This window comes from Zootermopsis nevadensis, unplaced genomic scaffold, assembly GCF_977971745.1.
Source record: "Zootermopsis nevadensis isolate Lab colony 2312 unplaced genomic scaffold, Znev_1.0 Znev_ptg000029l, whole genome shotgun sequence".
NCBI classification, from domain to species: domain Eukaryota; kingdom Metazoa; phylum Arthropoda; class Insecta; order Blattodea; family Termopsidae; genus Zootermopsis; species Zootermopsis nevadensis.
Window position 1 is genome coordinate 12,438,284 of NW_028259161.1, and position 23,288 is coordinate 12,461,571.

General features: G+C 38.0%; 1 protein-coding gene across 3 annotated transcripts in view; it reads right to left on the minus strand.

Moving 5' to 3' along the window:
* The window catches only part of LOC110831421 (uncharacterized), a 50,120-nt gene that overhangs the window by 25,398 nt on the left and 1,434 nt on the right, over positions 1-23,288 (minus strand). For 2 of the 3 annotated variants that reach the window (XM_087358176.1, XM_087358175.1), the window contains exon 2: positions 23,027-23,204. In XM_087358176.1, the coding sequence (XP_087214302.1) occupies positions 23,027-23,195 (169 nt within the window). In that variant the 5' untranslated portion in view covers positions 23,196-23,204. Of the gene's footprint in view, positions 1-16,199; positions 16,591-23,026; positions 23,205-23,288 lie in introns of those variants that run through there. The other variant, XM_022067392.2, reaches the window with a different exon arrangement.

A 23,288-nucleotide genomic window follows, 5' to 3' on the forward strand; every position in this document is an offset into this window, starting at 1 on the left:
TGTTTTGTTTGTTTGTTTTTTTAGAACATCGAAGTTCCCAAAATTTTAATTAGGCGTTCCTTTACATGTTCGCCAAGTTCGAATAATTTGGCAGTTTTCTCACCAACATCGTAAGTAGCTCATTTAATGACGTTTTCCTTGTCTTGAAGAATAATATATGATCCCCAGACAGCAACGTCTAAGTATTCTAACTTATTTTGTTTCACAGTTTTCTTTAATCTTCCGTACTAAGAATGGTTAATGTTGCTGTCTTTTCACGAGATCTGGAAGAAACTGAATGCCAAGGAATGTCTTGAAAAAACAATTATTATCCACACTTCATAGAACACTCGCCATTACTGTTCACTTCGCTCTGGTAAATTTCTTTTGAAATTTACAAGACAAATTTACGGATACAAACTGGATAAGTATAGAACAGATAAAGGAATGATTCACAAAAACTGTCATTGCCAACATCAGTTGCTGCTACGTATTCTGAAGTATGTAGGATTATGGTTATACAACTGGTAATAACCTTGTCGTAGAAGCCAATCGTAATTCTTTGTACCGGCTGTATAATAATCAGTAACTCTGAATTTTGTCCGCATTTATCGGTTTCAAGTGCTTTTCAGAATAAACAGCAATTAGTTACCTAAACTACATGAACCAAATAAACTTTGTAATGGAAAGGTGTTATTTTCTTTGTGGTAGGAACTAGGCTTTTAAATACTGACTAGACGAATTGCGCCATCTTCTTTTGTCAACATTGTATACAATAAGATGACACTGAAGGGCCTAAGGTCAGGACTGGCTAGTCGCCAGTGTTTCCACTTGCTAGATCTAGTTATAATATCTGACCTGCTTTCCACTCGTTTTGCATTGTACGCCATTGCTCCCTGTCATAAGACAGATGGTTTGAGTTACATATTTATTTAAGATCATTTTAATATTATCCTTGCATCCACGCTTACGTGTTCAAAATTGTCTCTTCAATACAGACGTAGGCCTAAAAAATGAATGCATAAGTAATTTTAATTTTTGTGTATAATTTTGTTTAGGTTTTAATTTCCCACATTGTTCTCAATGGTTCTCAGAATCCAGTTTGTTTGCAATTCTCTCTTCCGAACTGATCTGTTGTTTCTCTGTAGATTTTTAATCTATTCCTTTGCTATGTATCTGTTGCTGTTTCTGCGTCCAGTTTAGGTTTGCCATCTCCCGTAATTTGTCCAGTTCCAGCCATCAACCAAAATACAGAATTGAACAGCTTTCATTTATCATTTTTTACACACACACCAGTCGACCAAATTTTATTAAAATTTATTCAAAGTAATGTGAACTGAAAGACAAGTGTTTGCCATTGTTGAGGAAAATAACAACAAAGGTACTTTTTTAAAAATAGCCCCCGTCGAATGTCGTCTATCAACACTAATGCTCTCGATTCATAACACTTTCCATTACGTGTGGTGACATGCCCGGTGATTTGGTATAAATTTCTTCAAAAATTTACTGCCCGGCAGTCGATGAACACTTTAAGGACTGTGTTTGAACATCGAATAACTTCCCGAAATGGCAATATTTCTTGGCCAGCCCGTTCACCCGACCTCTCGTCTTGTGATTTCTCTTTATGGAACTACTTGAAAAGCAAAGTCTCAAGACTCAGCCTTCGCCTTGAAATAAGATGACTAATCTGAGTCTGATTTTCATGCGGTCCCTCTTACCGGGGCAGTGTGTGTGTTGACAATTCAACTGACTACGTGAGTCGGCTTCCTGTCTGACGCATATTGTGCAGACGATTAAACACGCGGATATTTGCACGCCCAGATTCAACAAGGACACAGTAAACGGCCGCATGACACTGCAACCCAATGAATAATATAAATAATTTTCTCTCAAATTGTCTTCGTTTAAGCTTTAAGCGCGTCATTGATGTTGGTTATATGACTTGTTTAATCATTCCAAACACGAACAAAATCAACACAGCTTTTTGACATTTTCCATTGCATGAAGCAGAGATTCTGAAGTCCAGCCAAGCGGTAAGTAAATATTTATATGCGACAGAGTCCGCTGGTCCATATTTTAAGCCAGATGAAGTCATTTCCCATCCTTCCACTTCATTTATTTAATTGAATAAAAATTTACTTGGATATTATCCATCGTCTAGTAAATATAAAACGTAAAACGACGTTTCGGAGATGGGACTCTATCTCCGTCTTCAGGTTCCTACACAGTTGGGCCCACTAGATAGAGCTAATCCCTATCTCCGGACAAAGTAAAAAAGTGAAAGTCCCGGAATAAAAAGGCATTACCACACCATCCATACGTGGGACGTAAAAGAATAGTATGTAGAAATCAAAATTCATAAACACGATAAAGCCAAAAAACAAAAACTCACAAAAGGTGGGAATAAATACACATGAATATTAATTTAAGATTCATTATCCTTCCTTCTAAGCTTAGGTCGGAAACGGACCTCTCACGTTCAGGTTTTCAGGTTTTCCAACCAAAATATGTTAGGCGTTTCTCATCTCTACAAATGCATGCTACATGCCTCACTCATCTCATCCTTCTTGATTTGATTTGTGTAGCATTGCATAACACGCTGTTACTTTTATTGACAATTCAAAAATCTACATCATTCAAGCTTCAGATGTTACCACATTTCTTTCCAGTCTCGTATATGTTATTAACCTGATTACAGTAAACTCCTAACCTAAATTGTTTCATATATTCACTGATAAAAGGCAATTATATATATTTTAATATCTACATCAAACTATTTAAAATGCAATGTGGTCACAGCCACCCCCCACCCCGTGAATGTGACCTTGCAACATTTTTTCTTGAGAATCGCTGGTCAAAAGTTTATAAACAGTGTTTCGAAACTTCGGTCCTGGCTTTCATCTCTCGTGCGTGCGCAAACACACAAATTTCAGAGCAATGTATGTGTCTGTCCTTCCTCATAACGTAAGGAACACGAGCTTATGATTGTATCTTCCTTATAAATTAGGGAATCGGGCTAAGATGGGTGGCACTGCTCTACTTTTCTGTTTCAGAATAAATTTATTTTAAATTGAAGATGTCAGTCTTCTGGGATGTTGCGCTGTGTAGTATGATGAAACATCTGATTGCGTTTCAACGGTGTTTACTGCCTCCATCATCAAGGCAATAAAAGAAAGAATTTCTCTGAAAAGAATTAAGTACGTGTCGCGTAATCTGATTTTCAAGAAAGAGATTTATGGCGATGTAAACATCAGGAATCACTGCTGTGCTGTGTACACAACGCACAAAGAGGCCTGTCTCCTGGCGTAATATTTCAGTAATAGATAAATGCACAGTTCAACTATACAAAGGACGGGGTTGTAAAATTTGCTGCAAGATGCTTCCCAATGGCAAGAAATTGACTTGTGTGATTCAAAAGTTAGAATTATTTATTGGATATAAATAGGTATGATGATTTGACGAACGTCAGTGCTATCAAGATCCAAACTGTTGGTATGGAAACGCTGATGACGCTTACAGGTTCCTGCAACTCTCTTGAAACAAAGTTCATAAACTATTGCCTAATAATTATGATTCAGTCTATTAATGCCTAAATGATAACTCTCTTTACCGACTGTGTAGTAACTGTTGTTTTCTAATGAGAGCAAGGGGAACGTTAAGACCTTCGAAGAAAACTGTCTCATCACAACTTTCCCTCGCATGGGGGAAGGAAATCAAGATGCAAATTAATGCAAACCAGAGTGCCAAGTGAACGATGCAGTACAAGTACACTTAAGGCCTTTCTCCCTTGTCGCACAAATATAAAGTTAGACCAAGCTTTTCCGCGTCAGTCTTGTCGCACGATTTAATGTCTCTTAGTTTATTTAACGACATTTTACAACGACGTACATAGCGTCGAATCGGAGGAGAAACGCGAATGCTTGATTGACAAATTTACGAAATGACGTGGCTTATTTTAAGTACCGTCACAACAGTTTATTAGAGGAACTCTGGAAGTCTATGAAATAACTCAAAATGGACGTACTCTGGCTCGAAGATCGAACCCGGGACCTCTGAAATACGAATCCGAACCCTCTTTCGGCCATGGCCATATCAAGTATTTTAATTGTATGCACATATTTAAAAATTATGTTTATTCTTTACAAACCCAAAAATATGTGCACTGACTACATGGCTGGAGGAATTACGTAAAATTGGGGCAGAGAGTGCCTGTCACAATGTGGAGACAGAAAACGCTCCTTGGTGCTGCAGCAAGAATTTTGACTCCCGTTCCAGAGATTTCGAGACCTAATGCAGTGGCATTAATATGGAAATCCGCACATCGACGGTCAGAAAAATTTATCTCTCAGTTCCCAAAACACTGTCCCGCTAGTTTTCTCAGATGTTCAAAGTTACTCTCCCTGCTGTTTATTGGATGGCCGGGTACTATACATAACTATTTATGATAACAGTTGAGTCGGAAAATAACTTGCAAAACGACCTAAGTTATGACGGCGACGAGTGTACGAGAATAAATGTGGCAGTCTTCTGGGATTTTCCACCAGGTAGTCACAGTGCCGTGCGTTCTGAGTCGTGAGTCTTGGCCGCTTTGTTCATAAGCTCGTGGATAAGTGGTTAGCACCCCTGCTGCTTCATATTTGGGAGACCGGTGTTCAAATATTGGCCCAGATACCGGCTATGATGACTGAGATTGTTCGTGGTTTTCCACTGTCCCTCCCGGTAGTTAGTACCTTTAATTATACCACGACCACTTCCTCCCACATCCTTTCCAGTTAATTATGCATTGATCGTCGTTTAATTCGACGCTGTGTAGTCTGAGCTACTAAAAGCGTCATTAAATATACCACAAATAACAACAGACAGTTCTGAACATAATATTCGTATAATTAGCGGTCTAAATGTAATTCTTATACGACATGTTACGAAAGCCACTTCATTCAGCGAGGGAGATTATATTCCGGATATATATCTCTCGTGGCTTGAGATTCTCGTGTAAGTGCGGTTAGCTGTCACAAGTAAGCGACCTGGATGGAAGGGTTGGCTTAGGTGTAGATATGTGTGATAGACTACAGCTGGATACTGGCACAGAAACAATTTCACAGCTTAGAATTGTCCTTATTCTAAGATATTTCAATATACACACAAACTGTAAACACAGTCTGTAAAGACAAGATAAGAGCAAAGAATCCATAGTTATTATAAAGATGTTCGTAAAGTAAGATATTCACATTCCGGTAAAATTTGACAACATTTAAATTATGAGCCGGGTCTTTGTGTTCCACAGAAAGTGATTCGTTTTAGAATAATAGGTACTAAAACTGAAGAAGTTGAATACTTTATACGTAGAAATTCTAGTTAGATATTTCTTGATGCTTTCTGAACAGTTCTCTTTCAGAGTTCTTTGGGCTGAGTGTTATTGTTTGTTTCCTCTGTTCCGGATGGAGACAGAGGGCCCTTAAATATCGTTATCGCGTAAATTTAATATTAAGCGCGGTGAGAAACATTGCTGTAGAATTCTATACAGCCGTGTAGGAGTAAAAAAAAAGAAAAAAAGAAATTGAGAAGCGCATTCGATGTCGACAAAGCTGCTCCTACTTTAATTACAAGTCTACGTATTGAAACCCCAACATTACCGTACTCAAAAATTATTTTCGCTGTGTAACTACGTATAAATATCTGGTTTTAGGTTGCCGAGTGTCAACACCTCAAATACAAAAGCCCTTCACTGGAATAGATCCTGGCTTAGTTTCATTCACTTTACACCTCCACAACCTATCTTCCAAAGATCCATCTTAATGTTATCCTCCAACCTTCTCGGGCTCCAAGTATAAATATTTCATTCGGTTTGCTCATTAAAATTTTGTACACATTTCTTGCCTTAATATTCGAGCTGCATGTTGAGCACAACGTAACCTGCGATACTCCATTATTTTAGCTGAAAAAAGGTCGACATGTCTAAATCGTGAAGCTCTTCGTAAAATGATGTACTTAACTTAATTACTCCTGGGGCCAAATATTTTTTTGAACACCATGTTATAATAAGCAGAATGTCCGTCAGTATTACTGCGGGAAATTCAATAACAACTTTTTTCATCGGGACTGAAACTCAGAGTAGGTTTGTGGGATGTGGCCTTTGTTCCTGTAATTTCATTGTCAGAACAAACAATTACAGTGTTGACACTGTTCCTCCATCCTGCTTGGTAACCTATCTACATAACTATCTTCACCGGGACTCAAACCTATGACAATCTTCGGGGTCATGACCTTTCTTTCTATAATCTCCCGAAACAAACAATTCTGGTCTTGGTGACCTTTTATCGTGCTTAGTTTCTGAGTCACAGAAACTATACTTACCGGGACTCGAATCCAGATCACTTTTCCTGAGTTTTTAACCTTCAAAATTTTTACACACATATTCCCATAAACTCGCTTTTATACATAATATTTAAGTTCATTAGAGACATACAGTATTTAAATTAGTGATCATTATATCTTCCAGAGGACTTTACCCACATCATAACTAATACATAATAATCACATTTGAGGAAGGTCACGGGTTTCGAGTATGCACGATTTTACACGAGTTCTGATTACTCTGTAAATAAAATGGTGGTCTACGTTTCGTTTCCTGATAATGGAGTTCGGAATTTTCCGTTCATCATATCCGCGCATTTTAGCCAGAAGTCCTGCTTTTTCACCACGAGCATTGCAAGTGGGAAATGTTCCTTTAACAAGCTGTTTGTGCACACACATTCCTGTACTGCTTCGGGGTTCAATTCCCGGCCCTGCTGGATGGATACATGGCGCTGAAAACCGGAGCACGTGTTTTGGCAGTGTACTGAATTGTGCAACAGGATTGCCGTACCCCTCTTCCCGCTCAATGGAATTCATCATCCACCCTCACAGACTTGTTTCCCTCCTCTAGCCAGCTCCCCTGCAATTCTGTCTGTATTGATCACGCCCTCGAGCTGGGGGTACCCACGCATTCACAAACTAGATGGTGGTTTGGTGCCACGTAAAACAGGACTTTCCAGTTTCGTGGATCCCAATACACACTTCACATCGGATCAATAGTCATGAAACCATACCCAAAGACTAATAACTGAACATGAAAGCATTATTCGTTAATCTTGCGTCAATATTGAGGAATTTGGCTGACTAAATGGGAAATTGCTGTTGAAGCAAATATGCATAATATTTAAAGACATTATGAGCCATGCAGTTCTATGGGGGTGCATTTGAGGAGGGGGATGAAACACAGGCCTAAATAGCTGATCTGTAAACCCCTTTGGCATTATTTTCGTAATTCATTTTCTTTGCTTAAACCGCGGGTTATAAATTAGTATTGTTGTTGTTGGTGGTGGTGGTGGTGTACACTGTACCAATTTCGAGTTCGCCTTTCCCAAATTCCTTCTTTCCTACTGCTTTTAAAATGCCATTGGACTTGATATATTTGTAGTGCAGAGCTTATTAACGTGCATAGGTGCCTGATACTCTGTAGTCAAATGATTTATATCGACAGCCTATTTCGATATAGTATACGACGCAAAATGAAAGTTGTAGAAACTAATGACGTCAGTGTTTTGCAGTATGTATAATTTTTGTAAAAAAATTGCAAGCGTTCTTTTGTTTTCAAGAAATCAGGGGTAATATTGAATAAATAAAATTAAAAATAAAGATAAAAGCTTTCTCCCTGTGGAGTGAGTGTAGAGCTTAAATTGTTCTTAACCTTTGCACGCTCTGGCCTCTTTGTTTACGGAGAAAGAGGTCTCCTTGTCCATTATGGTGGGCCCAGAGCGGACGAACAAAAATTACGTTTCTTCGATAATTACTGCAGACTCCAGATAACAATTTCAATACAAATCCGTTACGTAGTTTTTAAAATAAAAACGCGAGTTCGGACATATACGCCTCCTGAATTATTAGTTAATTTTGTGTACTTCGCGAAAATAATGAATACAATAGATCCTAATACCATAACGCAAAGGGGCAAGAAGTAATTTCCCTACTCTTGGCCGTTTTGTGCCTTTAAAATGAGGAACCGAAATTTTATTTTGCATGCGTATTTTTACAAACGGCAATTTCAGGCAGTTGTATTTAATCAGTACATGCTCTAGTCAAGTACTATTTTTGTAGTAATTTCATGAGACACGAGGTATCTAAATTTGTGTAGAAGAGCCCTTCTTGACAAACTAATGATGGCTTAGTTGGTCAATAAATTCCCCGTCTCTTATTAATCCCGAGGCTTTAGTAGGTTACAACGTGTTATCTCTTCCTTTCAGGCTTTCCGATTAAATTTCTGTGTGCACTTCTTATGTCCCACTAGTGTACATGTCGTACCTATCTAATTCCTCTTGTCATGAATATTTTAAACATTTTATTTCTGATGGTGATATCGATGGCGGGAGAAAGTTTAATTCCATTGACTTTTACGATTTACTTCTTTCGCCACAGCGCTGACGAGGAAATCTAAAACAAGAAGATTACTTTCATTTAAGATGTCGCGCCATGTATTCTAGCTGATAGAAGTTGACCGACGTTTCAGAGTTACTTACTGCCTCCATCATCAGATTATGTCAGACTTGACCCTGGTGATGGAGACAGCAACCATCTGAAACGTCGGTAAACCAGACTACACGGCACAATCTCTAATAAGTTAGTAATCTCCATACTCGTCGCCGCGAGATCCTGAAATCGATTTCAAAATAATCTCCACAACCTTCACTTGGACTTCAACGGTAATCGCTCGTAAAAACAGATCACGTAGGGGAATGTCTTTCGGCAGAAACAATAAACAAAGAGTTTTTAAAACAGGCAGTGGAGAACTATGACGGAAGCGAGGACGAAGGGACGTTGCAGGAATTCGCTCTCGAAAGAATGTAATATGTTTAGACAGGAAATGTCGAAACGGAGTCCTATCATACAAGAACTCATTGTGGTGAGGCCCGGGGAAGTCAATGCATACAACACTCCATCCTTCGAATCCACGAGGTTCATGATTTGAAATGTGGATAGAATGGAAAGGCGTCTGATGTGTATGAAGAGGCCATCTCGCATGCAGGACTTAACGATATATTATATCTCTCACGTCTAGGCATATTTTTTTTACTTTCGTCGGTGAAAATTTGTCATCAGAATCATAACAGGTGACTGTGGATTGGATACAAAGTCAAACCGCGTTATAGCACCATTCTTTGTCGAACGTCGTTGTTAGCTTTAAAGCGAGGGCGGCAATAAACAGGGTTTTTTGTGTATGTTTTGTAACTTTTAATGCATTAAAATGGCATATGGGATGCTAAATAGTTGAGGGTAAAAATCCAATATTTCTATGTATCTGTACTTCGTAATAGTATCATCGTATAAAGTAGACCTGTTCATTTTTGCTTTGGAGCAAAATACATACCAGTTCTGTGTACAAAATTTTCCACACCCATTTGCTGTCCAAGTATTTCCGCTTGATTCTCGAGTGGTATAGGCATGTTTGTTTTCTCCTTCGCCGCCACCTTCTACTATTTTAAGAATATTTTTAGTGTTATCTCTGCTTCTTGGTCTGTACGTGACCACTTTTCAAGGGGCAGTTCATTTCTATAATTTCAGTGATATTTATGACAGATGTTCTTCTGGGCGGGATTTATAGAGAACGACTAATCTCAGGGTATTAACTTGAGCATAAACATATTGTCACAACTCTCTTCATTAGCTGATAAGTGTCATGAACAACAAACATAACATTCCATATCTTTAAACATTGAACTGTAGAATTGGAGGTTAAATAAATCATGTAGACCTCCTAACATTAGGACTCGGCGTAATAGTTGGACATGACTTGGAATCTCACATCGTGAAGATGGTTAAAATGTTTCAAGGATCTTTTTAGAGTTCTGTAAAAAAAATAGAGAGGCGAATCTCCCTTTACTGCAATTTCAGTAAGATATTAATAATTCAATTCAATTCAATTAATTTATTTACGTGTTTGCCAACAGCAAGAAGCCAATAACAGGCAAACACTGATAATATATACAATAATAGTGAAATAATAATGGATAATATTACACAAACGGATTAACTAAACTTATACATGTACAGTATTAAATATAACAGCCAAGTACAGGCAAACCCAAAATAGAAACAATATTAACACAGAGCAAAAAATAAAAAAATATAAATAAAAACAAATAATCCACCTAGGGAACACTAATATAAATGTACATCGTTAAAGAAATACAAAAAACAGATAACGAAGCTAGATCATTTCCCTTGTTGAGAACGTTCGCTCAAGGGAGACAATGTTTATGCTAAATACGTCCAAAGATTTACATACGTCATTTGCAGCGATGACGCACCTGGCTGAAGGACTATGTCGTAGTGCACTGCTCACACTAAAAGTAGAAAATTCTCTTATTTGCCTCGCCGGCACACGTAAACCAACAGTGTCCATAATGGAATGGCAACGGAATTATTGTCTTGCCCTTAAAACTTTATTTTCCTTTGCTAATATCAAATTTAACGCATTTCGTTACTAAGACACATTGTCCGGAAGTATGATTTACCTTTATGTTTTATAACAGTCGTCATTTAATCAGATATTACTCAGTCTCGATGCATTAAAGGAATGAAGCTACTTTAGATGCCGTGACGGTCGTAAAGAACAATGCGCCTTGAACGTGTCGGTGTTGACACAGCGGGGAAAGAATGGCATGTTCACCCAGTAGCACATTCTTACAGATTGTTTGTTACAGGCATCAAGAAATGTGGGTACATGGGGTAAGTTTTAAAAAAAAAGTATTTTAGCCTAATCTGTCCAGGAATAAAAAGTGGGCATATGAATGAATTGAAATATTATGTAAGGAGAAATGTCCTGTCTCATGTTATTTTAAGGATAGTTCAGTCAAGTCTTTATGTGAAGAATATATAGAACTTTGTTGAAAAAGTCTCTTGAAAGTAATTGCACGGAATAGCGATGAGACGCGAGATGGACAATCTTAAATTGGACATTAAATAAGTGGGCTGAGAAGTTACAAAATGGCTTTAACTTATTCTGAGTCGTGTTCATTACTGGGTGTTAAAACATGCAGCGTTGAATATTAGGCTTCTATTGAAACAAATTAAATTATTTGGTTAATTACTCGTTTCCTCCCAACCGTAAATGGCGTCTAATATAAATCGAAAAAAACTGGCAATATTCTAGAAAATAATGTGGCACTATTAATTTAATGTAATTAGCGGAAAATTCCTCGTCCTTGACTGTAGTGCATTTTATATGAACTCATAGCTTTGAAAGTGAAGAAACAGACCGGCCGGCCGCAGTGGCCACGCGGTCTGAGGCACGGTCCTCGTGCGCCTGGGACCGTGGGTTCGAGTCCCACTCAAGGCATGGATGTTTGTCCGCGTCATTCTGTGTTTGTATAGGTAGAGGCCTTGCGTCGGGCTGATCACTCTTCCAAGGAGTCCTACCACTGTCCAAATAGATCAATCTAATAAATAAAAAACCTCGAAACCTACGGGTAAAAGAGGATGAGAGAAAGAAGGAAAGAGAAACAGTGTTCAGAGTTCAGAGTGGCGTCACAGTGGCATCTAAATTACACAGTGACAGAGAATCAGCACAATTTTTGTTCCCCATTCACTTTTGGTCGAATATATAAATATAAACCATAACGCCTTCCTCCTGAACCATTTTCAAATCACATGTTTAATGTTGCATCTCACATCTTAACCTTTGCCAATAGCATCTAAGTTCATAGTTTCTAACAAACCAGTCAAAACTCTTATTCAGTTGGCAAAATTGAACGGTCTGTTTGCAGTTGAAATCGCTTGAGTTTTATGTGATAATTATGACGACATTTTCTCATTGGAGTTGTAAGAGTGACGTGTATTAAAACCATGCAACTTTCTCGTTGCAGTCGAAGTACGAAAATTACATCATATGAAGGTCATTATCACACAACTATGTCTGCCATCAGGTGTTACAGTCAATTGTAGTACTGAGTTTCAACAGAAATGGCCTTGGATAAAAAATATACTACAGGATTCATGAATTATTTAACACCACCAGGACAAATAAATCCTTGTCACTTACAGTAAACAATTTACTCACCATCCCACATCCTTACACTCTTATTTCTGTAAGGACCGTTTAGATATCCTTAAGTTTAGTTTTCTCCCTTTACGTCTAGATCTCCCAAGTTGCTTCTTCCACTTTTCGTAAGAAATTAATGTCATTCTAACGCCAATATCCTACCAATAAATTAAAACGTCCAAGACTTCATTTATTATACAGAGTAATATCTGACATATAATATGGTCATTATACAACTCTGGAAATGTCCGCATAGTATTCGCCAGAATTTGACATTTGATCTTTGAACAGGTTAGCCATGGTAACCACAGTGACCAACGTAACCGTGGTATCCTTGACGGACCGTGTTATATATAGCTCAGACGGTTAGTCACCGGTTTCTCAACGTGGAGGCCTGGGTTTACGCTCAGGTTAGATTTTATGGGATCTGTGATGGACAAAGTGTCACTGGGGCAGGTTTCTCTCCGAGTTTAGTTTTGTTTACAGTAGAGCATCGACAAGGACATTTTGGCTCTCGTCATTGGTTCCCCCCTCAAAAAAAATGTAACCTTAAAATGTTAATGTTCGACTGTCATCGTCGGCTTTCACAGAAGGTAATGTAGTCTGATTCATCGAGGAATTTAATGCATTTTCCAAACACGGTCAGAAGTTGTATCCAAATTCGTATTATTTATTCACTAGAATGTGAATGCTCAAAATATACTAGACACATTACTGTTTTTACAACTTCAGTTATGAAATCGTTTTATCATGTAATACGACCAACCAACAACAAGGAAGATGGTAATAAACTAATACAAGCTGGTAAACTCAGAATGATCTTTATTTATGGGCGTGTTAGGAACTAAAAGTTGTAAAAGTGCGCCTATTAGTTTCACAATGTTATATGTCTGTCTGTATGCAAGAACTCGAGAAATTCTGAAGAAACATTTATGGAAACAGATACATTTTTGATTTGTATATTTAAATGCTTAGATAGGAGATTGGTACATAGGCGACGCTGAACTGATTGGAAGCAGGCATTCTCGGGATTTAATCTGTTAGTCAATTTTTGGTAAATTTACCTATCGCCATTCCTAAATATCTTAATTTTTCCACATTTTCAAAGGACTTGTTAACTCTTTAAATAATTTAATTTTCCTTCTTTGTTGAGAAGATACGGGAACATATAGGACTATTCAGGTTTCTCTACGTTTATTCTAGGCCAACCTCATTTTCGTAGTCTGATAGAACGTTTATAATGGCGGCACTTCAAATAAGGACTGCTAACCTTTTTGGAACTATGACATTTGGTGATTTCCAAAACACACGAACTTCTGAAAATTTGATTTTGAGATTTTAACGATTGCACGTTCTTTCTCTAGTAGGGGACAAATATGTCGTTTAAATATATAGTAAGTACCGTGAAAAACGCAAAACATACGAGTGTTTCCAAAACTTGTTTTCTTCAGCTTCTCTGCTGTTATTTATCTCTTTCGGAATCGACAGGTTTCTAAAATCGCCTGTCCAGTCTAATAATTTCAAATGGGTCACACCGAACATCGCATTCCTGTTTCGTATTCGTGAGGTCCCAGACCGGAGTTGTTTGTGATTTTCCTCAGTTCCCCCAAGGAAAATACCAGGATAGTACCTTATATTAGACCAGGACCGCTTCCTACCAAACTATTTCTACTATTCTTGACTCTCATTGCTCGACGATATAGCCTGAGCTATTAAAAGTGTCGTTAAATAAACCACAGAGGCGTCACGTTGATAACAGACTGTACGGCCATAGGTTAAAATTCTGTAAAAAGAAGTTTTATGCTTAATTTAATAAACATTCGTTGCCACTCAATCATGAAAAATTCGAAAGAGGAAAAATATTTTTCAGAAGAAGCCTTTTGAAAATATTTTGATGAGTTTCAATTCCTGTAATTTGATAATATTACCTTTCAGAAATGTTTATTTAATAGAGGTATTGTGGGGGAGACAGGTGAAGTAACTTAAAGAACTGAAAAATAATAACACTGCCACTTTTAGTCAACAAACTCCATGGAACAGTCTTTCTTAAGAAGTTAATTTGACGCTCATTTATTCATTAATTTCCCGTCTTTTGTGAAACCCGAAGTTCACAAGAGCTCGCCACTGACCCCTATCATGAGCAAGATGAATCCAATCCAGACCATCGAACCCTGTTCCTCTTAAGAGCCACTTCATTGTTATCATCCGATCTAAAATAATGACGTCAAGTGGTTTCTTCCCTTCAGGCTTATCAACCGATTTGTTATAAGTATTCCTGACGTTCCCATTTGAGAGTACTAACCAGTGAACCAGTGTGTCTTAGGATGTGAAATTTCTCTCGAGATTCTTTAATGGAATTCTTATTTCAGAATTAAGTGCTTCCAACTATAAAGCAACTGTTCTTTCTTTAATAGGAATTGACCTTTATTCAATTAAGAATAACTTTCAACGTAATTTTATAAAGGTGAATCATGACATTGTATCAACTTTAGCATCTATTTATAATCGAACGTAATAGTAATTCACTGGATAGTAGGAATAAAACTAATGTGGCCTATTTCAAGGTACCATACGGAATCAGCTTGAGGAAACTGAGGAAATCCACGGAACCCTCAGTCACGGACCAGGCTGAGTCCCGAACGGGGTATTTCCTGAGTTAACGAACTCTGTTTTTGAATTGCTCATTACTAGGCATATTATAATAATGAAACCCAACTGATACAGTTTGGTATTTCAGACGTAAAATAAATAATTTTAAATGTGGGGTATTTTAACTTTCTTTATACACTTTCCATCATGCTCCTTGAGCTTGAACGTTATCTGACAGTGTAAGTGCACTGTAGCTTATCTTACAGAGTTCGGTTTTTCCACCACTTGTCCTGCCAAGAAATTACTTTCGTCATATACTTGTCTAAACAAGTACACTGAAACAAGTAATTACAGAACAATGAAACACCGACTAAGCGCACATCACAAATTGCACAAGGAAACATTCTTTTGATTTGCATCAACATCACGGGACCAAACGTCGTGCTTCCTATTCGGGAGGTCGTGGGTTCAATCTTTGGCCCGGAGACGTCTGTCCTGAGGTTTTTTCTTGTTTTTTTTTCAGTACCTGCAGATATGTTTCCGGATAGGCCGCGACCATTTCCTTCTATATTCTTTCCTGTCCATTAATTATACCATCGACGCTGTGCAGTCTGACCAACTTGCTGACAGTGTCGGCGAATAAATCATGAACAAACAAGCAAAATTGCTCAGCCTTTATTGTCGTTAATCTATATTTGGATATCTCTTCGGGAGTTATACTATGTTAGGTATTTAAAAGTGATAATAATTTAATGTAGTTTTGATAATGAAGCTGATAATTTCGATGATAAGATTAAATGTGATACAAGAGACAAAATGAATTAAGCAAGAAAAGTTACTGACGTTGTTTTATTACAGTGTAATCACAGTTGACGTGACATTCGACTCTGAATTCCAGGAACTGCTGTGATTTCCTGTTCAGCTCTGTGTAATGAATTGATGGCAAAATTGCCCATTCGCAATAACTAGATCACCGTCTTAAATTTATCCTAGGCTGTGTGTGAGCCATGACAGATAAATAAATAGGCTAACAAGAGTGAATTTGATAAATGAGGAAAAAAATTGATAAAAAATATTTTAATCAAATCGTCGCAATTCCTTATCGAGCTTTTGTAAATATTGTTAGTGCTAAATGGCGTTAAAATATACATTTTGAGTGTTTTGTTTTAAAATGGTGTACACTGTGATTTTACATGCACACTGCTTCGTTCGGTATTCACTCACAGTTGCCATTAGCGTCGGGAGATTAGAGGTAATATTGAAACAAATCGTGAATAAAATACCGAAACATAAATACAATTACCTCCGATCTTTATTTATATATTCAGTAGCGAATACGTAAATTTGCGTTTTTAAATTTATGGCGGTGTTTTATTTAAAATGGTGATATATTGGTAGAGGTTTTTTAAGTATCCGGTACTCAGTATGCGAACACCATAAATCTATTTATCAGAAGCTTTAGATGGCGCAGAATGTGTTTACCCACAATGAGGTTCACGTCAAACCCACGCCAGGCTAGAGTAATATCCCCTACCTTCATACACGTTATACAAACCCTTTCTAAAATACGACTGCACACATCCCATGGTGAGAGAGTGGATCAGCGGCCAGGTCCAAATATAAACTCGCAACTTCCGTCACTATTAGCTCACTACTCCTGCCATTTTCACAATTTCCACTTCGCCTCTCAAGTCTTCTTCACTAGATTGATCTTATGTTGGTTCTATCGTTGGCGCCGGCTCTGAGGCGGGGTCATAGGTCACACGAGATGTTGCACTGTTATCACCATGGCACTGCTGCAACACTAGCACGCACTTTGTGAGGCACGCACGCAGGGACTGAGCAGATCTGAGCTGAGCTGCGTAATGGGCTTGGCTCGCCAGCTCCGAGCATTGTGATGACGGTCCACGCGCCACTAGAACACAGTGGCAGGCTGCGTGTTTAACGGCGGTTGCTTCTATCAGGGACCGAATAGAGCAGATGAGTGTCAAGGGATTTAATACATACGTGGATTGAACCCTTACTTCAGACACTCAGAACATGTGAAGAAATAGGCCGATTATTGATTTCATTCCTTTTTTCCTTTCATTTCTAAGTTGTTTTCTTCCTTATTCCATTCATTCCTATTTCCTTCTTTAATTTCCACCCTTTTCCGTCAAATGTTCATAGGTTATTTCATCACAGGCTACATAGGTCTATATACCAGGAGAGTCCCCACTGAAATTTTGACTCCAGGTCTACGAACGCAATTATCTATGTTCCAATTTTGCATCAGATTTCGTCACAGAATTCATAGCATGACCTGCGTATCCATTCGTGTATTTAGCTCCACCATAAAGGATAAACTGACGTGAGAAAGATTCATGTTCTTCAATGGCAGAAGCGAAACGAAAGTGTTCTAGTTATAATGTTATTGAATAGATATGCCACATATTTGAAATGAAAACTAGAAGTGGCGAGGATATAAGAAACGCGTTTCCAGGACACTCAAACCGCACGATTTCCGCATTTCACTCCACCATTAGAGTAATGTGGCGTAATATCTTATAATGAACTCTACTGCTGTATCCTATTACTTCACAAGTTCATTCAGTTACAATTGTGACAATCATTGCCTCTCTAGGGTATCTTGTTGACTGGAAGTCGATTTCTGTGCCCGACAGAGACCCAGCGTCTACTTATCTGCTGTCTCACAACCCATTCAGTGACTGGTTATCATTGCGAAGGACAGAGGAAAACCACAAATAATCACTGCTATAATAACTGATCGTGACAGAAATTCGAACAGCGTGTCTTCCGAAGGCACAACAACGTTTGATTTTCTCATATCGCCTGTATTAAAATTAATTTAATACAGCTGTTTAAATTATGTTGCTAATTTTTTACGAAACTGTATAAACGTAAGGGGTTGTTCATTGTCTAATTACGTACCAAAGTGAATTACAAGTTCTGAGTCGGGAGGGGTGTAAGAAGGAACATATTTAAAGTAGTACATCACTCACCGCCATCAGAAAAAATCATAAAAAACGACAATCGAACTCTAACCGATTATTCAGATTGTCAGCATTCAGATCGCGGGGCTCTATGCTTTTCATTTACATAATTTTCAGGATAAGTATTGGACGTTTAAAAGAAAAATTCGTCCTCGGTAGTAAAATTGATACAATGAATGGCAAAGTCGTGGGTTTACTATAAGAAAATATTATTTTAGGTTCGCCGAGGGAATTTATATATAATTGGCGTCTTCAGGTGGCAGGGGAGACGGTAATTGTCACTAAACGGCCAGCAGCTGAGGAATTAAGAGCAATTTCCACACGCGAGGGTGTTATCTGTTCACTGCAGGTGGAACTTTTATAATATATGTGTAATTCCGTACTGTTGTTAGTGTATGGAGATACAGTAAGACGGCTGTCTTCTGTTCCATATGTACGTCTGTCTTTTTCAAACAATTCTCCAGTCTCGTGAATATAGATGGAAAAAAGCCGCAGAATTGCCCTCACAATAGATGACAAACGTTTACCACGAAAGAGGAAATGGAGAGCCAAGAATTTAATGATGACTAGACCTCCGTTAATATTTACTGTTTTCTTTTCGTATATTTCTAAGTTTGCCTAGCAGCGTGCTTCCTCGAATTTATCAGAAATGTCCTGTCAGAACGGGAGGCAAAATGTTTTTTTCAACTACTGGTAAAGCAAAGAAGAAAGTAATAAAAATTTGTGGTTTTCAGTTTGGCCACATACACCCTGGGTATGTGTTTTGCAATGTTTTAAGACCTAAACCTGTCTGAAAAAATTCAGGTCCCTTAGAATTACATTTTAAATAGGTTTTACTTCTGAACTTGAAAGTTGATATAAATGCGTTGTCGTAAGATAAATTGGACGTGATCACTTAAAGTAATCAGGACGTTACATACGCAATCCTTTATTGGGCCGTAATGGCACACTTGAACCAGGAAACCACTTGCTAGCCTGTGACTGATAACAAAGTTCGGTAATTAACAACTTGAACAATTAGTGCTGTCTCTCGAATTGTGTGCCTGCGTGAATTCCAGATCCTCAAATAAGTCCTTCGGTCCACAGTTGTCTATTTAATTAGGTTGTCTTCGGGTCGGTACGTGTTTGTTAGGTACAGGGACGTTGCAAGCGCCATTTATCAACCTCAAACTCGGCCTCATATGCAACTTAAATTACTAAAAGCTACATTTAAATGCTTAGTGGTGCAGTTTTATTATGTCGTCACAAACCGATTATTTTTACATGACAGTTCGGTGATAGCAAAGGCCAGATAAGATTTTCGACAGCTCACACACTTGATAGAAGTTCTCATTATACAAGTAATAACATATGACGCATCAACTTTGACGGGAATGAACCTTCTTGTGTTAGAGTAATACTGTTTGGTTGAGGCACAATTTTTGCAAATCGTATTTAAAGTGAAGAGTTTATAAAATTTCTTTATAAACTAAATTGAATGTGAAAATACCTTCACGGCGACTGAAGCCAAATTCCTGCAAAACACCTTTCTCCCAGCCTCCTGCCATTTTATCCCTCTAAAGTCCACATATTTACCTGTTTTCAAACACCTTAATGTGAAGGAAGAAGTTTTATGCCCATACAAAGCAACAGGTAAAAATTATAGTTACTTATATTTTAATTGTTTTAGAGACTTCAGTGAGATAAAGCATGCAGAATTTTAAATTGTACCCTTGAGCAAGATAACCCTTAAATAGATCAGTGTCAATTAAACACAATAAAAATGGTAACGTCTGATATAAATATCATGCATGTGAAATGCCATAAGTCTTTCACATGTTTGTCTTTTTTGTAAATTTGTATGGCAACTTGTATGCTAAATTTCACACGTCATAATTTGGTGTACTCGTGCTTAGAGCTGAAGAAGTAAAATGTCTCGTTTGTAGTGTGGTAAATTAAAAATAATCGTTGTTATAAAATGATGCCAGAGTTTTCCCTTCCGTTCTGAAAGGAGGGGGGCCACAAAACGTCTTCCTGTGCTCGGGTATTCCCAGACAAATCTGAGGGAGACATCTTCCCTCTTTCCGTCATTCGCTTATATGGCAAGCCGAGAAACGCCGTAGGTTATTTCGGCGAAAGTGACGAATATAAATGTCCCACCGTGAGACATTAACAGTAGAAATCTGTTATCCTGAGCCAACTCACGTGACCTTAATGCTTTGGAAGCAGAATAGACCAGCGGTTATCTACCTACATTTTTCTGCCACATTCAGTTTTAAATAGCACGTGAATATTCAAATTCATATATGGATTTACTTTAAATGGGACGGAGTATCTAAATAATATTCAAAAATTTAATTCTTACCTAAAAGAAAACAGAATGATTGTCTAGTATACAGTTACTGCTATTAAGGAAAATTATCGCTGTTCTTTCTGAAAATGATATAAAACCCTGAAAAAAGTACTAAATATCCAACACCTGACTGTTTTAAACTGCGAGATACAATAATCAGTTATATGGATATTCTTTGATTTCAGAGATTGAGTCTATTCATTGCGTTGTGTTACACAGTTAATTCTCCTGGGTTTTAGTTCTAACGTTCTGAATTAAATTATTGCAATGGCGTTGTGAAACATGTCTGTGACTCAATTTAAATTATGTTTATTTACGGGCTGTACATCCCTGTACTTGCTGATGCCATCTCTTGGAAAAATACTGAATGTAGGCGTACTACCTTTTGCGAGGGGAGGCAGATTCAGTATTATCGAATAAACAAGAGGACGAGAACAATGCAGTGTAGAAACGTCTGATTAGGACTGACGTTCTGGTTGCCATGAGTCGTGCAGGACAATCAATAAACACTCTAGACCCATTCCACTTCATTCTCTTCTTCCTGTAGGTTCACTTTTCAGTTTATAAAACGGTACTGTAGTAAATAGATGTTTTCGTGATTTTACACAGTTCTTCCCAAGCAGATACCCTCGTATTATGATATACTTTAAAATTATGTTAAAGCTGATTTCCCTGTTCATAATTTACCAATATTCTGCGATATTTCATATGAAATGTTCTGAAGCAAAGTCGTAAATTCAGAGGACGTGTTTCTAGATCGCTATAAGGAATAAATTAATTAATCTAAAATTAGGGTGGATTAAATCACATATTGAGAATATTCGTGTGTGTTTGTCGAAAAATATTATTAGTATTATTACTAATCATCAGCGCCCTGATGACGGAAGCAGTAAGGACCTCTGTAACATATGTCAGTTTTACCGGACTACACGGAGCGACATCCCAGAAGATTGCCACCTTCAAAATTACAACGAATCTTAGAAATGGGGCGTGAGGATACAGAATGGCTCACGATACAGTTTAGCAGTAGCAATCTCTAATGAACAGTCAGTTTCAATAAAAATCAAAGAAAATATCTTCACCAGCTGGGAGACTGCCAGATATATGATCTTGTACTCTATGAAAACGTTCCAGTCAGACCGTAGAGGCTGAGGCCTTATCTTTAGTGGGCTCTGACGCTTTGATCATTAAACTCTTTCCACTGTTCAAGTGAGATATATTACTGTTAGATTACCAATGTCTCGATACTTAAAGGCTGACTCGATATAAGTCATGTTTGTCATACATTTTTAGATCCAAGTCCATCGTAGTTTGCTGATCTCGAGACCTTGAATGCAGGGTCGAATGCGGAAAGGAAGAGTCATCTATTGCAGCGGTAAACCCTGTCTACTTTACGATGGTTGGTGACGTAAGAAACTATCTGGACTTGTATTCGGGAGGCACCTGTTTCAAAAGTCGGCTGGGTTACTGGGACTTTCCGTAATTTTGTTTTCTAAAGTTTTCCGTGCGAAAATTGGAATAAAATCTTGAAGGAGGCCACTTTTCTCATTCCAAATCTTTGTCTACTCATCAATTCATATAATTTTCTTATATCATTCGACGTTATAACCTTTATAGCCGAAATGTATTGTAAAATACTATTTATCGTTCCTTATTCGGGAGATCACACATTTTAACTAGGCCTAGATGGCTTACAAAATTTAAAGGGTTTATGGTCATAAACTTGTATAAGGTCAAATCAGCTCACGCTCACTCGGAGGCAACATAAATTATTCTAATTATTTCCTTTTACTATTAATTATACAAATTTCTTAAAATGTACAATAAACAAATATTTCCCTGTGAGATACTATATTTCTCTTTCGAAAATTACCCAACGAAGATTTAACTGAAATATTACATTTTTCTTTGGACTCATGCACACCATTTGTTTTTAAGAAATTTACCAAAATTGGTCACATTTAAAGCGAATTAATATTCGATCCAAACTTCACAATTTGGGGGGGGGGGGGGAGAGGTAAGGAGTAATGAAGCCGGAGCACGAAGCTGATCACTCATCTCCATCTAGTGCCAAAATCTAGAACGCACAGGGTTTTATCACCGCATCCAGTATATGATTTGATGCTCATACTCGGGACAAGTTTATCTCACTGTGAGGAATCTGCCTTTTTGTTTCTAAAGACAGTGCAGCCCCGCGAATATATAGACGAGCATAAACATTTCTCTTGCTTCCGATTTTGACAATGTGTTATTGCTGTCTGTTAATGAGCGAATTTCTTCTCACAGCTAGCACATGATGCACGCTGCCCACCGGGTCGTACTTATCTGAACGTCTTCATGCGCAATTTTCGGCAGAAACATCTAAGTTCAGATATTGTAAAAATGTTGTTGGTGTGACTCTTGGTTTTATGAATATCACATTTGAGATTCATGAGAATGTTTTCATTCGATGGCAGAGTCAGACATCAAGACATTCAGCCACACAAAGACGTGGCTGTTGGCACCTCTCATTAGGAGTCTACACGGGAACAGATAATGTTCGTCTTCGGCCCGGGTTCAAATGATAGAAATCAAACGTTTTATATAACATTTCGAGCTTTCTGTGACCATTCTTTTTCACAGAGAAATATTAGTCGCTCTCATTTTACGCTCCTGACACAGTTGGGCTCCAGAAACAAATCCCACCGACTTGGTCTTGTCAGAGAACTTTGTAGCTGCCCCCCCCCCCCCCACCATAAATAATTCGAGATAACACCTTAAAAACTTGGCATCCGATATATTTATGTCGTTCCTCAAACGCCAAAATAACCCTAGATGTTCTTGGAGCTTCGTTAAATAATTCATTTAAGGATCATTGGCTTTTATGCGTTGAAACACGTATTAGGCTAATGATACTATAGTCAGTGCAGATTGTAAATAGATTACGCTTCATTCGGGTTGGAACAAAGGAAAGTCTGGAGAAAGGTGGAGTACGGATAAAACATTTTGAGATACAAATTTGTACTCGGACCGGGCGATATTCTAAAATGTCGGTCCTTCCAGACCTCTGTTGCTCACCTCCTATGTCCCTCAGTCTCACAAGCCTCTCGAAATGTTGAGCTGCGAACCAATAAATGTCTGTGGGCTGTTGTTTCAGAACCTCGCGTGTGAGGCCTTCGAGTGCCGCATCCATTCCTTCAGGCACACTCACCCTCAGAAACAGAGGTCCTTTCGATGTGAGACTCATGACGGATCACTGCAAAATCAAGATTAGCATTTCAGCATTGTCTGACTATATGCAGTGTCTCACCCTTATTTGTAACCCTCATCTCACTACAGT